The following is a 17255-nucleotide window of genomic DNA, read 5'->3' on the forward strand; positions in this document are numbered from 1 at the left end:
AACTAGCAGTATAGATAGGATTCTTGTGATGGGACAACCCCTTTAAAGTTAAAATGCGTCTCATCTTTGGTAATGGTTACGTTTTTATATTTAACAATCTGTGTAAATCAGTTCTATAATGTAGTTTTTTAGCTGGAATATTAGTTGGAACATGATACTGTTTCAGATAACGAACTCCAAATGGCAAATCCCACACCATCACACACGAATAGAATACCATTATAAAATTCTGGTGTTCTGCGGCCAACACAAAGGGGCGCTAAGGAGCTAATGATTTTTGATTAAAGGGTTTGTTCAGCATTAATCCAATGATCATCTATCCTATGGATAGGTGATTAATTATATAAGAATTCTCTAAAATGGATTATGAAACTGGATTGTTAAAAATCCACAACCCCTTTAAATCTGGTATACCTTGTATGACATGCCAGATTAATCATAGGTACAGATCTGAATTATAGTATAATGATATGATATGGAGGTTTTCTATTAGAGTCACGTATGGCATAAACACAGAACATGTACACTCACTCCTCTGCCAAGCATGGGGATTAGACGCCACCATCATTGACTGGTATCCTGGTATATAAGCACCGTATATCCCACAGCCTATCACAATGTGGAGCCTTAAGTGTCGTATTCAGCTCAATTATTTGTGTAATATTTTGTAATAGACAAAATAAGCAAATGCCCTTTCTTGTTCATAGTTTGCCATGAAAGTGAATTCCTTCGTTTGTTTGCTTCCAGCTCGGAGATTGGAAATCTGACACAGGCAGACGCTTATCTAGAAACTTGCCGAGGCCAAGTCTACAAAGATGTGACATGGATACTACTGAGAAATATGGCAGAGGCTGGGAACCTCTCACCTCTGGAGGAGAAGAGGATGACTATGATCCTAAGTGGCCACTGGACCGACCTCGAGAAGAGAACCCAGGAGGAACATCAGAGGAAACTTGTAGCCCTGACTGCAGAATGTAATTTGGATAGCAAGAAACAAATGGACATTCAGCAACGAAGGCAGAAAGAGGCCACCGAGGAGGCCGAGGCGGTCCTGAAGATTTTTGGGGAAAAGGTATGTTCTCAAGAATGTATTGAGGTATTCACTGTTTATAAAATCACACTAAGTTCTAGGTGTGCATATATACAAGTTCTAGGTGTACATATATACAAGTTCTAGGTGTATTTACATCTATACATTGTTGGACTGGGGTGCCTAGGGCCCACCAGTGAAATTAATTCTGGGGGCCCACTATACAGATACATGCAAATCTGACACTTGCTCACGAATTCCTAAAATGTCCCCAACATTTTTTTTTTTCAATACTGTCTGGCAATTTCTTCTGCTTCTGTCCGTGGGTCCTGTCAGTAGCCTGCAGCTTGGCTCGTACCTTGAACTAGGGCCCTCTTAAAGGGCTTGTCCAGCATCTGAACATTTTTAACAGATTAGGTCATCAGTATCAGATCGGTCAGGGTCCAACAACCGATCAGCTGATATGGCTGCCAGAAACTGTATACTAAGTATACAGCTGGGAATCAACCTGCTCCTATTCAAGTGAATGGGAGTGGGGCTGCAGTTCAAGGCACCGCCCCTTCAGTGTACAGAGCTCTGTATATTGTACTGACCTTCCACTCTGTACATTGTAGCAGTAGCACCTGAAACTGCAGCTCCATTCCCATTCATTTGAATAGGAGCAGAGCTGGTTTTGGATGTATTCTTAGTACACTGTCTACCAATAAGTATCTGGACACCTGTGGTAGAATAGAAAAATAACATTTATTCATATCCAATAGTTGGTAGAACCAGCAGATGCTTCCTTACGGTTGGTATTGAGTGACAAAATACTCCAGGATGCCTGGTGACACTACTGGTGTATGTGAGCCATCGGTTGGGTGCGGTTTCTCTGGCCAGCACCCGTCGGTCTCTATTTCCCGGTTTCGGGGGTCTGCCGACTCGGGGCACATTCCAACAATCACTGTTCACCTTCCAATTCGTAATCACATAGGCCACTTGATTTTGGGTAATTCAGTTTGCTTGTTATTTCTCTTAAGGATCGACCATTTCTGTGGTACCCCACAATTACCCCTTTCTCGAAATTGGACAACCCTGCACTTGGTGGCATCTTGCATGCGACTAATGCCAATGCTGTTTCCTATTTAACAGCGGAAGGCGTGACGTACATCACGACCGCAGATATCTTCATTTGCTTGGGTGTCCAAATACTTATTGGTAGACAGTGTATACAGCTTCTGGTGGCCACATCAGCTGATCTGTTCGGGTGCAGGATAAATCACCAGTCTTAAAAATTTGGGATCCTGGACAACCTCTTTAATTTTGCAAGCTGGGGATATATGCTCACATGGCAGCAGAAAGACAGTGCAAGATGACTTGTGATAGAGGCCCCTGTAATGTGAATATAGGGCCCAGGGTGGAAGGATACTAGTTGGTCTGACTCTGCATCTAGATGTCATTCTAGCCACCCAATGTGTCTTCAGTAGTCTCTATAGCCTTGGCAGGCAATGTATTATACTGACACATAACCTGGTTGTGACCTGCTCATGCTGGTGACACAGTGGTAAGGCATGAGAAAGTAGCTGATGGCTACTGAGTCTCACAATTTTGAGGTTTCCTCAGGGCTTAGATTCTTGGTCTGCTTGATCTACTTGATCTGCTCTGAATTTATTTGCAAACAACCTGTCAGTCTTACCGGCGACTTGTTACTTATGCATACAAACAAGATACAAAAATGGGACAATTTGACATCTTTGCATTTGTACAGATTTTCTACATTCCTTTAATAAATTGGTATTTTTGTATAGTGCATACATAAATTGTATATATACGGTGAGGTAAGTGCTAGCCCGGCATGTTGGCTGCCCCAGGCCTGGCTTATGTGCTTATAGTTTCATTACAATCCAGGCATTTTCTCACTTTCATAGGCTGGCTAGCAGCGATCTTTTGGAACATCCGCAGTGAATCATTCTTTATTGTCATATTACAAGATGAATAAATGGCTAACAGACCCTTGAGGCTTTTATACTCAGAAAGGTCGCTGTAAACACCAGCAAATGCTGTAAGAAAACACTCGGGTTATATTGTGATGTACCAACCAGTTTAGCTAATAGGGAAGGGATATATGGAGCCACGGTCTGGAGGAAATGAGCAGAAATACGAAGACGTTTTCTACCCTGCTCCATTATTAATAGTGACATATGCCATGAATGCGTAATCCTCCGAGATGCTTCTTTTGTGGAGGTTATTTTCTTCAAGGAGAGGATAGAAGTGTACTTGTTGTTTTAGTTACATAGTTAGTGGGTTATAAAAAGACCCAGGAACAACCCAAAAAGTTGACCCAGAGGATGGCACAAAAACACTTTGCTCATGGAAGGGACCCAGTTCACCATACATTGCTTTATGACCCCTGCTGCAAGTTGGACAGATATAGTTAGTAGGCGTTCTTCTAAACTTAAAGTGCAAACATACAATGTGTCAAAGGTGGGTCAATGGTGATGATGTAGAAGCTGGACTACCTCCCCTCCCAATCTTTATAAGAACCACATTCCATCCCAGCTTTGTGTGCTCCCACTTTATGTATGTAAGAGACCGGGCACAACCACATACACAAACAACAAACACAATAAATCCGCTCAAAACCCCCAGCTTTAGATAAAGGAATGATCATACCACATTTTGTAGGCTGCTCAGAAATTCCTCGACTGAAGAGGAAGACGTTTAGACAAGTTCCGTAATAAAAATTCCAGTGCCAAAAAATAGATAAAACTTGAGTTTTACTGAATCATATTAAAAAATCTTTACAAAAATAGATCCATATTGCAAATACAAACACTGCTAAACACTAGCAGTGTTTGTATTTGCAATATGGATCTATTTTTGTAAAGATTTTTTAATGATTCAGTAAAACTCAAGTTTTATCTATTTTTTGGCGCTGGAATTTTTATTACGGAACTTACATACACAAACAGGTCTTGTAAGGCCAAGTATGCCCATTTTGTTCTCAGCGTTTTCAGGGTTTGCTGTCGGTCGAACTTTATTCAGGTAGAAACTATTCAGTCACAAAGTAGTTAACATCAGTTGCTCCAATGTAGCAAGGATCAACAACAGGAATTCAACTTGGCAGTACATTTTCGGGGGCAAAATTCCCACAGGAGTTTGCGCTCTGCTCCCACATGCAAAGTTCAATTGCCCCATATGGACGTGGAGCTACAGTGGTTGCATAGGTGCAGAAAAGGTCCTTGTTATAGGAGGACCTCCCTATCTGGCGTGACTACAAGGTATCAGGCTATGGCTCATGAAGGCTATAACTTAAGTGGGTGCAGAAAGGACACCACCTACACAGAGGAGTAACTACAGGGGTAGCGGCAGCCACAGGGCCCGGGACATTACCAATATCAATAGGCAATTACCGGCTACAGGCAGGCTTCGGGCCTACTAGTGTGACATCCCTGACGTCACATGACCGGGGAGCCTACATCCTTAAGATGGCCGACATCAGCTGGGGAGTGCAGTTGAGCCAGGGATAAGTAACAGTGTTTTTTTTCTGTTTGTATACCCCTTCCCCCCATGGGTCTCCAATCATTATTCTCTGGGGTCTGAAAAGACCCCAGAGTATAATAATTGTTCATGGGTGTCCACAATGGGACATAATAGTGTGTGCAAGGGCCACTATGGGGCATAATACTGTGTGCAGGGGCCACCCCCCTTTCTCCCTACCCACTCCCTCATGTGCTCACTCCTTCCTCCTACCCCGTGCCCCTTTGCCCCCGAGGCATGTGCCCGCTTCCCCCCCCAACCCCATGTCCCCTTCCCCCATGTTACGTACCTCGTGCCCCCTCCCCCCCCATGTCCCCTTCCCCCGTCCTACCTACCCCGTGCCCCCTTTTTCCCCCCCAGACCCCGAATGAGACTGTAGACTGCCTTGTGCAGACATTGCCGACATCCCCGACGGAATTGTAGTGTCCAGAGACTGCAGCCGTTGTGGGACAGCTGGCCGAACCAGTGTTCCAGACTGCAGCGCAGGCGACCCCCTGTCCGGCCGCGGCAGAGCACTGCAGTATCGTGCTGAGGCCACACAGGCAGGGCAGCGTATGCACTTGACGATGCCCCAGAGTACGAGCGCTTGTTCAGGACGCTCCGGACCACTGAGAGACGCCATGTTCTTGTGGACGGCCTATAGCTCCACCCACATAGAGAAGCAGCACCCAACCAGGTGAGCTGCTGAAAGGGCTGGGATGACGTCATCCCAGGTCCTACAGCGTCCCAGGTCCTGCAGCGTATTCAACAGTGAAAAGCACCGGTCACGGGAGTGAATTGCGGTGGTGTATGGGAATTCCATGTATGGTTCAATCCAGGACCCAAGGTATGTATGCGCGCAATTTCAGATAAATCCGTTCGCCCGTGTAGGTGTGATTGAGGAACAAACATCTAAACACACAAACCCACAAACATCCAAACACACCTACTTTCACCTTTATAATATTAGTAGGATGTAGATCTTGCCTCATGTCTTTGTTCTCTTCTATCACAGTCCATTGTTGACTACAGATCCCTTCTGGACAAGCTCCATGGTCTTGAGAAGAGTGAAATGAAGAGGACGCTTTTATATAAGCAAGAAGAAGAGTTTGCAAAGGCCTACAGACAACTGAATGTCGCTCACAGATCCGAGCTCCATAAGATGTTCTTTGACCAAGTGTCAAGTTTAGTGAAAACTAAACCTGAAATGCAGAGAACTCTGATCGAGCAGTATTTGCAGATCCAGGTAAAATTGAGTGAATTCTAATATTGGTTTTAGAGGAGGCACAATATGGCAGGAACAGGTAAAGGTAGGGAAGAGGGGGTAGACATGACAAAACATAAGAGATGGCTAACACAACTAATATACGTTATATGAAACCAGCCTTCAAATGTTACATAAAGTCTCTGTTAGCAAAAATCTATAAGCAATTTCATAGGCACTTAAGATTCCCATAAAGCCCTTTTATTCTAGAAATCAGTGGTTGTCTGATGGTTATAGTGCAGAGACTGGATAATAAACATAAAGATTTCACTGTATATCATAAACCAGCGACAGAAACTGTAACTTGTACCAATTTGCAGAGCAATTATCTGTATTTTGTTTTTATGTCTTCAGGAGGAGACAGAAGATCTTCTAGATTTCTTACATGCTACCAAAAAATGCCACATGAACAAAAGATTTGCTGTAAGAAAGAACTTGTTGTACAGGCTCCAGCTAGGTGACAGCCGCTCTCGCTGTCTATTGAATTCTGCAGCTACACAAATTGCAAACCTTATTAACAAGACTGAAAGGTAAAGATTACACTTTTCTACCAGATCAGGAGAGATAAATAACATCATAAATCACCACAATGAGAGGACGATGTTGGGGTGATTTGCAGGTTTATTTTTTAGACTTGCGCTATGTTCATATCTGTATCTAATTGTCCGTTGTTCTGGCCCATCGAAGGGTTCTAAAAGGTGGATAGTTACTTAATGGGGTTGTCCCTGGCTTTCCCAGGAAATTTTAGAACCTGCATACGCTGAAGTGTTAGCAGAACTCTTCAGAGCCTACCTTAGCCCTGGTTGTGAAGATTGTGAACAAAATGCAGTGTCCATAGTTTTCCAAGATGGCGGCAGCTGCATCCTCTACTGAGTATTGGAAGGTGGTTGGGTTGGAGAGAGGGTAGTGGGATGATTCTCCAAATGAATCAATACTAGTTACACCCATTGGTTGCGCAGGACCTGTTGTGTCTTTGGTGTTGCTCAATGTACAGCCTTTGCGTGCTACGGTCTAAGGCTAGGTTCACATCTCTGTTGTAGTCTCCATAAGAGACTCCGCCATAGATTCAACATCAAATTGTCAGAGAGAAAAGTTTTGCAAGTCGGTGGACCCCATAGACTATGATGTCCGCAGGTGGCCACGTTTTAAGCTAGCAGGCTCTCCATATTTTGGGTCCCCATGTGGGACGGAACGATGGAGACCTGAACATTAGTGTGAACCTACAATTTGTTACACCTTTTAGTTAAGATGGGCTGGAAAAGGGAGCCTTTCCCACAACTTCAGGTCCAGTTGGCTATCTGTGCAGTACAAATCTGGAACCAAGCCAATTGTATCTGAAGACTAGTGTGGTGAACCCGTTGTTTACCTGAGGATGAGTTACCATGAGTGTCAAGTGCAAACTTCTAGGCAATCGCTGTGTGTTCCAAGGAATCGCTGCTCTCATATTGAGTGACGTGTTATATTCTTGTTGGGTTGGACTTCTTATGTGGAGTCTAGTCTTTCCTTACCACTGAACAACTCGTGTTAACCTTTTTTGTACTGAAAGTCATCGATCTCATTAAATGCTGGTGACAACGTGCTCAGATGAGTAAAGTGTATTTCTTGGCCATGACACTAGCACGCTCAAGAAGTGGGGAATCAGCTACCATTAAATACGGTCAGACTAATGTGCTCGGCCTTACACCTACGGGAGCATATAACTTTAAATCTGCTTGTAAGTTAATCAGTAACATTGTACTACACATGGGCTAATTATTAAATGGAAAGGACAAAAATTTAATTTAAATGTTTTTAAAGAGGATGTTATTTCTGGTATTTTTTTCTATAATACAAAGGTTAAGAACATCTTTAAAAAACTAAAAGTCATACTTCCCCTTTTCAGCTCCCTTTCTGATATTTTCCAGGTTAGGTCCCTGTTGGTATCTACTTCCTGGTCCTTTTTGACACTGTAAGGGAATTGCCAGTTGAGCAATTCCCCAGTGCACCTGCTGAAACCAGGGAAGAAGGGAAAGACAGAGACAGTGAGTTTTAAATTTCACCCAGCCTTTATCTCTACTTGCCAAACTGTCCTAATAACAGGGGCAACTGGGTGACAGTCCCTTCTCTGAATAAGTATAACACAGAACAGGACAAGACAACACAATACAGAAGAGGAGTCAGCAAGCCAAGGTCAAGCCAGAAACACAAAGTAGTACCAAATCGTAATCCAAAAGAGTAGTCACAAGGGAAGTCAAATAGCAAGAGAACCACTTAGAAAGGAGCAAAGTCACAATAGCCAACAACCCTGTTTGGGCTGATAACCTGAATATAGGAAGTCCAGAACCTGCCTCAGACATGATTGGCAGATTGGCTGTCAATCACACAGGCAAGGCTAAGATTAACTATTAGAGGAGCAGAGGGAAACCAAAGTAAGGAGATGTGTGTGGTGGAAAATAAATTACAGAGAAGAGGTAATAGAGCAGTGTTCAGACAGTGCAACAAGAACCCTAAGCAAGGAATCAAACTGAACATGCCTTCTGTGCCACAGCACGCAAGCAGATGGTGGCGCAAAAACCCGAGCAGGCAAAGACATTACAGACACATCGTCAGTCACTGGTTGAGGCAGACCAAGCAGTCATTTCCTAAGTGGTCATTGCTAGAGATGAGCGAACACTAAAATGTCCGAAATTCGAAATCCAATTCGAACAGTCGCACACTGTTCGACTGTTCAAACGGATTTCGAACCCCATTATAGTCTATGGGGGGAAATGCTCGTTTCAGGGGTACGCAAAATTCGATAAAATTATACTTACCAAGTCCACGAGTGATGGTCGGGCTGGATTCTCCTTGAAATCTTCTCCCGGCGCAGCGCCCCCGCGGCGTCTTACGGCTGGAATTCACTCTGCCTAGGCATCCGGGCCTAGGCAGAGCCGACTGCGCATGCGGCCCGAGGCCGGAGCAGAGCCGACTGCGCATGCGAGGGCATGCCCGTGCATGCGCAGTCGGCTCTGCCTAGGCCGGATGCCTAGGCAGAGTGCATTCCAGTTGGAAGACGCCACGGGGACGCTGCACGGAGAAGACTTCTAAAGGTAAGAGAAGAACCAGCGTTGATTGGCAATGTATAGCATTCTGCCAATCAACGCTGGTTCTGCATCGAACCTTAAACTTCGAACAGCTAGTAGTGTTCAATCGAGTACGAGTATTTTGAATACCATAGTATTCGATTGAACACCTACTCGATCAAACACTACTCGCTAATCTCTAGTCATTTCCTTTGTGTCAAGTAGGTCTAAGAAATAAACACCATTGGGGATACAGGAGGTTTTTGACTGGAAGCAAAGGTGGGAATGGGGGTAGGGATATGTAGTAGGTGAGGTGAGTATCATTTTTATGCCCTTGTGGCTGCTTTAAAAAGTAAAATAAAAAAAATAAAAGCAGCCAGACGTCCCCTTTAATTCTGAGGTTGAAGGGAGCGTTTTCCTTGGAGGGTCACTTATTGACCAAAACCATAACCTGCACATGTTAGTGTTGCCCACATACTTACATGGTGGCGTCCTCTTTATACACAGTGTCAGCTCTGACTAACACATCGTATTCCCTCTTTCCTTCGATTCACTTGATACAAGGTGACATTAATCTTTCCAGCTGGCAGTCTGCAGAAATACGTTATCTGTCTTCTTCTACCCACCTGACAGCCTTCTTTAGGTCACATGCCTTGGCGAGAACTGAACCGGGTCAAAGTTATATATTCATTCTGTCACAAAAAGGACAGCTGTGGGAATTAACTTCTGTCCTCAGCCTGGAAATAAACAATGTAATCTGGGTCTGCCGAGTACAAATCTAATCCTGAGAATACAGTTTATATAAAAAATCTTCTATTGAAGCCTAAGTGAATCTTCTCTGCTGTATGTGTATAGTTGTCCATATGTATCAATAGAATGGAATCATGGTTTGGAGATGGAGATCAGGGAGGCCATGGCCAGCTAGCTAAAACTGTAACTTAAAATATACAGCAAGTTTTATTTTATACGGCCAATACAAGACTACTTTCTTTTATAAACAGTGCCACACCTTTCTACAGGTTGGTTGTGGTATTGCAGCTTAAAGACGACCTTTTGCCATCTACACAAACTCTAGTTTTTACGTACACTCCACTGATGCCGACACAGATGGAATTTTTTCTTTAGCCCTAAGAGCAATCTGTGCTGTTACTTTCTGCACCCAGTATGCTAATTAGGCTCTCATTAGTCAGGTGGGCGTATCCAAGACCATCTGCTCCAGGACTTTCTTCCTGTAATAAATACCTAATTAGCATATAGAATAATGAAATTAACAGCACTTAATGCTCAGGAATGGTGGGGGCTACGTAAAAAATGTAGCTGTGCTAGAATCAGTGGAACAGTACGTATGTAGGTGGTGAAACGTCCTCTTTAACTCTATATACTTCTGTGTTCTCTATTCACTTCATTCAGTTCCAAACATAACCCGTGGCTGTATTTGTGAGTTTTCCACTACTTTTTGGTCCTCAGCTCTGTCATGTGACCAATATTCCGACTCTCCAAATAATACTATATTCAGATGACAAAGCCAACTCTCAGACATATGTGATCGGTTATTTCATTAACCCATTTACTGCTGTAGGTAAAAACAAACCCAAGAGGGTAAATCCATGATAAAATAGATCATGTCCTGTTTTTACACAGATCATGGATATCACATGGCTCGATCATGTGATAAGCTTTTACATGTGAACAGTAAGTCAGTTTATTTACACTTTGTATTTGCTGCCCTTTATCTAAATACTCTTGGCGAAGCATAGTGGCGCCCCCTAGGACCTGACCAAGTGGTGTTTTTACATATTAATCAGTATATTATTGATGTCTTTTTCAGGGCTGGGTACATAAGTGATACTCAGGTGCAGATGTTATTGGAGAAGGCCCAGACAGAAGTTCTTAAAGTGAAGCAAAAATTAGAGAATACTTTAAAGCAAGAAACAAGGAAAATATACCAGAAACTGAGCAACAAGCGAAACCGTCACATTGCACAGAAGGTAATTCCTGAAGGCCTGTACATAGACATTCCCTGTATGTTCTAGTGTTCTGCACATTGACAGACGTGTCAATTCACCCAGGATTCATAGGAGTCTCCCATTTTCCATTATGTAGGATTGTAACTCTACTGACTGAGCCACAAGATCTATTAGTTTCAATAGAGGTTTTTCTTATACCAAGCTGCAAGAGTATTGTACTGTCCCTACATAATGTGTTGGTATATATGTGCCCACTGTAATAGACTGCACACTAGATGTGCAATATTTCAACTTATTTATTGATCACCAGATCAATGTCAGAGTTATACAAGCAGCAAAATTCAACACCATTGTTAGGTAAGCCACAACCGTTGTATTGCAGTACAAACTGTAGAGTAGTAAAATGTTTTTCGGTCTGAGTCGACCTTCCTCAGACTGTCAGTACACCAAGATGGCTCATAAAAACTGTATTTTTTAGAAAGAAACCGCTAGAATAGCGGTAATAGTGGCTATGCAGAGTGCTGTTCTACTGTGCTTCTTCTACAAGACAGCACTCTGCATAGCCGCTATTACCGCTATTCTATTGGTTTTTTACTAAGAAATAACATTTTTATGAGCCATCTTGGAGTACTGAGGGTCAATGAATAACTGAATGCAATCTGGTGACACTTGCATGTAATTCCATTGTAAACTCAGCCCCACATCAGAAGCACACTCGGTCGTGTGTGGGGGCCTAATCCAGAGGTAGTAATAGAATATACTTGGGGAGTTGGTATGCGTTCTTAAACTGCAATTCCATCACCTTGGGAGTTATTTAAAGGCGTTTTCCATTATAGACACTTATCCTTTATCCACAGGACAGTGGATAAGCGTCCAATTTCTAGGCTCCCAACACCAGGTCCCCCACTGATTAGAAGGACAGAAAGTCGCCCTAAAGCTTCCTTGTGAATGGAGTGCCAGTTCACTTACATGTGCACCGCTCCATTTTCTTCTGTGGGGTTGCAGGTCCTGCCAGAGATTACACTGGCCATGCAGTAATCCATTCACACGGTGGCTTTAGGGGGAATGGGAATCAGGTGTTTGGGACCTCAGCAGTCGAACACTTATTCCTTGTCCTGTGGATAGGGGATACCGTATATACTCGAGTATAAGCCGACCCAAATATAAACCAAGGTCCCTAATTTTACCACAAAAAACTGGGAAACTTATTGACTCGAGTATAAGCCTAGGGGGAAAATGCAGCAGCTACTGGAAAATTTCAAACATTAAAATGGTCGGAGTTTTTGGGTGCAGTAGTTGCTGGGGAAGGGGAGGGGATGTTTTAGTTGTCTGTCTGCCCCTTCACTGAGCTTGAAGACTGAGTTTTTCTTCCCCCACTTGGAATTCAGTCTGGCTGACTATAGGGCATCTGCAGTGCTCCTATTAACCCCTTCCCGACGGAACAGGAACACTGCAGATCCCCTATATTCAGTAGACCGGGCACATTCAGACACAGGGATACCTAATGTGTATGTGTTTCACAGTCATTTTCTACTTTTATATGTATTCTAGGGAAAGGAGGGATTTACAACTTTTATTTTTTTTATTTTTTCCTAAAGCTTCTTTTTTCCCCCTACTATTTTAAGGGAGATTCTATACATTGATATTGCAGCTGGTCATAGAACTCCCCCCCCCCCCCCCTCTTAGTATAAGAGGCTCCCAACATATAAGTCGAGTATAAGTCGAGGGGGGCTTTTTCAGTACAAAAACTGTGCTGAAAAATTTGGCTTATACTCGAGTATATACGGTAAGTGTCCATAACGTCAATACTCCTTTAGTTCTGCATTCTCTATGACATAACATTTCTAGTTTCTATTCATTGTGCAGTTCCTCTATTATTCCTCTTGGAAACAGAATTAATAAATTGTTAACTGAAGGTCCCTATACATGCTGACTGGTCAGTGCCAGACTATTAACAAGTGGAATAGTAATTGCTACCGTAGTTGTCAAATTACTCATGTTTCTGGCAGGAATGGCACATTGCAAGAAAAATACACTGTGGAAATTTTACTTCATGGGGAATGCAAGTACTTACTAAGAAGATAAGTCCCAGTGTATGATATAGGAAGTTGCGCGGAGATCATTTGCATCCATTTACTTTGTGTCTTCACTGTCAATATATGTGGACGAATGAACATTCTTATGATCATTTGCCCCATAACAGATTCATTCCAGTCTCCTATCATTTGGGCACTATATGGAGGTATTATATGGGATGTACACTCACCGGCCACTTTATTAGGTACACCATGCTAGTAACGGGTTGGACCCCCTTTTGCCTTCAGAACTGCCTCAATTCTTCGTGGCATAGATTCAACAAGGTGCTGGAAGCATTCCTCAGAGATTTTGGTCCATATTGACATGATGGCATCACACAGTTGCCACAGATTTGTCGGCTGCACATCCATGATGCGAATCTCCCGTTCCACCACATCCCAAAGATGCTCTATTGGATTGAGATCTGGTGACTGTGGAGGCCATTGGAGTACAGTGAACTCATTGTCATGTTCAAGAAACCAGTCTGAGATGATTCCAGCTTTATGACATGGCGCATTATCCTGCTGAAAGTAGCCATCAGATGTTGGGTACATTGTGGTCATAAAGTGATGGACATGGTCAGCAACAATACTCAGGTAGGCTTTGGTGTTGCAACGATGCTCAATTGGTACCAAGGGGCCCAAAGAGTGCCAAGAAAATATTCCCCACACCATGACACCACCACCACCAGCCTGAACCGTTGATACAAGGCAGGATGGATCCATGCTTTCATGTTGTTGACGCCAAATTCTGACCCTACCATCCGAATGTCGCAGCAGAAATCGAGACTCATCAGACCAGGCAACGTTTTTCCAATCTTCAATTGTCCAATTTCGATGAGCTTGTGCAAATTGTAGCCTCAGTTTCCTGTTCTTAGCGGAAAGGAGTGGCACCCGGTGTGGTCTTCTGCTGCTGTAGCCCATCTGCCTTAACCGGTTAAGGACCGCCGTACGTAAATTTACGGCCTGCGGTCCAGGTACCTAAAGACCGGACTATTGTCAAAATACGTCCTGTCTTTAGGTACCTTCTTGGCGGGGGGAGGGGTGCGGGGAGGACGGGGGTTAGGTGTTACTAACACCTAACCCCTTGCTCAATAACGTCCAGTCGGAACTGAGTCCGACTGGACGTTTTAACCCTTTCGATCGTGCCGTGAAACATCACGGCGCGATCGAAAGGCATCCGCCAACAATTGAATCAGATCGGCACCCCCCGCGGCGAGATCGGGGGGTGCCGATAGCAGTAAAAGGTAGTCTGGGGTCTGGCCAGTGACCCCAGACTGCCCGGAGCCCCCACATACCTGGTGATCCTGCCAGGACCTTCTGATGTCAGGCTGTGCGTCTACACAGCCTGACATCCTGCTACGGAATGCCATGTGGGACACCTGCAGGCTGTGTCTCACATGGCATTCTATATCAGCACAGTATTGCTGATTGAAGTGTCCTAAATGGACACATGAAAAAGTAAAAAAAAAATAAAATGAAGTGTATGAAAAAAATTAATAAAGTAATAAAGCCCAAAAATCCCTTTTTCTCTATAGAAAATGAATTATATAAAAAAAGAACTAAAAAGTAATAAAAACAATGCATATTTGGTATTGTCGCGTCCGTAACAATCTATACAATAAAACTGAAATAATATTTAATGTACACGGCGAACGCTGGAAAAAAAAAACGGAAAAAACTCGCCGGAAGTAATGATTTTTCGCCGTCTCACCATACAAAATATACTATAAAAAGTGATCAAAAAGTCATATGCATCCGATAACAGTACCAATAAAAAGCGCAGGTTGTCCCGCAAAAAATAAGCCCTCAACCAACACTGTCAACCGAAAAATAAAAATGTTACGCCTCTCAGAAGATGCTATGCAAAAAACATTGATTTATTTCCCCAAATGTGTTTTTCCTCTGTAGAACTAGTAACACATAAAAAAATAACATAAATGAGGTATCGCCGTAACCCTACTGACCCGCAGAATAAAGGACACATGTTACTTATACTGTACGCTGCATGGTGCAAAATTAAAAAAGTAAAACTCAATGCCAGGATTGATTTTTTTTTTTTTTTTAATCCAGCAAAAAAGGGTTAATAAAATGTATTCAATAAGATGTAGACACCCAAAAACGGTGTCATTACGAAATGCATCTCATCCCGCAATTAGCAAGCCCTTATATGGCCGTGTCACCAGAAAAATAAAGAAAATATAGCATCTAATAATGTGAAGACAAAAGTCCGCAAAAATCGCCAAATTATTAGAACACAACTGGCTGCGGCAGGAAGGGAATATATAAGCTGTGCGAGCGGATATCAGGGGACACCCCAGATTTACAGCTTATGAGGAGAAAGACACCAGAAGTGACCCCAAAGTGACCCCCAGAGTGACTCCCCCAATCATAGGAGATACTGGGACATAGTAGGGAATGTGGTGTTTGCAATGTTCTCCGCACAGCTTATATATTCCCTCTTCGCCATCCGCTGTGCAGTCACGTCTGGGATACTAATACTCACTACACCCCCTGATACATTCTTTGAGGGGTGCAGTTTTCAAAATGGGGTCACTCCTTTGGGGAATCCAGTTTTCTGGTACCTTACAGGCTCTACAAACATGACATGGCGTCCAGATACCAAACATCTGAATCTGTACTCCAAAAGCCGCATCGCGCTCCTTCCCTTGTGCGCCCAAACTGCAGTTTATGCCACATGTATGCCACTGGTGTACCCGGGATAACGGACGTAATGTCATATGTGGGTATAAACTGATATTAGGGCACAGCCGGACACAGAAGGGAAGAAGGGTTATTGGGTTTTTGGAGCGCAGACGGTTTGGTTTTTGGATGCCATGACACTTTTGCAGAGCTGAAACGCCAGTAACGTGGAATCTCCTGATATGAGATGTTATTTTGGAAACTACACCCCTGAAGGATTTCTCCAGGGGTACAGAGAGCATTTTTAACCCCCAAGTCTTGCTATAACTTATTATCCATAAATGAATACGAAGCTGATTGTGAAAGGTTAAAATGACCATTTTTCCAGGAATACGTCCTTTCAGTGCGTAATATGTTATGCCCGACTTGTATCAGAGATGAACGCTCTAAAAGCTGTTGTGCCCAGGATACCCGCTTAACAGTTTTTGGAGTGTCTCTGCTGACATAAGTCGGGCACAACATGTTGCACACTGAAATGGCAAATCAGTAAAATTTTCATTTTTAACTTCTCTATCAGTTGCGATTTCATTTCTGGAAACTAAATAAATGCAATACTCAAGGGTTAAAAAAATCTCGCTACACCACTTGATAAATCCCATCAGTGGGCTAGTGTCCAAGATGGGGTGACATGTCTGCAGATTCCACTTTATTGGCAATTCAGGGGCTTTGCAAAAGTGGCATGGTGTGCTCCAAAAACCAATATAGCGCTCCTTTCCTTCTGTGCCCGGCTGTGCCCAAACAGCCATTTATACCCACATATGGCATTAAGTCCGTTATCCGGGGTACACCAGTGTCATACATGTGGGCATACACTGCTATTTGGGTACCCAGCAGGGCGCAGATGTGAAGGAGCAATATATGCTTTTGGAGTGCAGATTTAGATTCTTCGTTTTTGGACACCATGTCACATTTGCAGAGACCCTAAAATTGCCCCTACAAAATGGGGTCACTTCTTGGTGAATTCCAGTTTACTGGCACCTCCAGGCCTCTGCAAAAACAACATGGTGCCCAGAGGGTCCCTCTAAATCTCTACCCCAAAAGCTAACACGCACAGTGCTCCTTCCCTTCTGAGCCCTGCTGTGTGCCCAAGCAGCAGTTTACACCAACATATATAATTTTTTGACCCCCGGGATGGCCCCTTAATAGTTTTAGGAGTGTAGGTCTCTGACAACACAAAGTGGGTGCAACGTATTGGGCACCGAAATGGCATATTTTTAAAAATTTCAATTTTCATTTTGTACATTAATTTTTGGGAAGCATTTTAGGCTCAAAATGATAATACCCCTTGATACATTCCTTGACAGGTGTAGTTTCTAAAATGGAGTCACTTTTGAGGGGTTTCCACTGTATTGGTACTTTAGGGGCTTAGCAAATGCGACATGGCACCTCAAAACTATTCCAGCAACATCTGCCCTCCAAAATCCAAATAGCGCTCTTTCCATTCTGAGCCCCAACATGTACCCATACAGCAGATTATGGCCACATATGGGGTATTGCCGTGTTCAGAAGAAATTGTGTAACAAACTGTGGGGGGCTTTTAATTCTTAAACTATTTGCAAAATTAAAAATATGGCGCTAAATGGACGATTCATTGGGAAAAAAAGTAATATTTCATTTTCACGTCCCAATGTTAATAAAATCTGTGAAACACCTGTGAGGCCAAAATACTCACTCTAC

General features: G+C 43.2%; 1 protein-coding gene across 1 annotated transcript in view; it reads left to right on the forward strand.

Annotated features, from left to right (window-relative positions):
• EVC2 (EvC ciliary complex subunit 2) overlaps window positions 1-17255 on the forward strand; it is a 75454-nt gene that overhangs the window by 21461 nt on the left and 36738 nt on the right. Inside the window, exons 8-11 of the mRNA XM_075260373.1 lie at window positions 748-1072; window positions 5544-5774; window positions 6147-6322; window positions 10662-10821. Coding sequence (XP_075116474.1) covers window positions 748-1072; window positions 5544-5774; window positions 6147-6322; window positions 10662-10821 — 892 coding nt within the window. The remainder of the gene's footprint in view (window positions 1-747; window positions 1073-5543; window positions 5775-6146; window positions 6323-10661; window positions 10822-17255) is intronic.

Source organism: Leptodactylus fuscus, chromosome 1, assembly GCF_031893055.1.
Source record: "Leptodactylus fuscus isolate aLepFus1 chromosome 1, aLepFus1.hap2, whole genome shotgun sequence".
NCBI lineage: Eukaryota > Metazoa > Chordata > Amphibia > Anura > Leptodactylidae > Leptodactylus > Leptodactylus fuscus.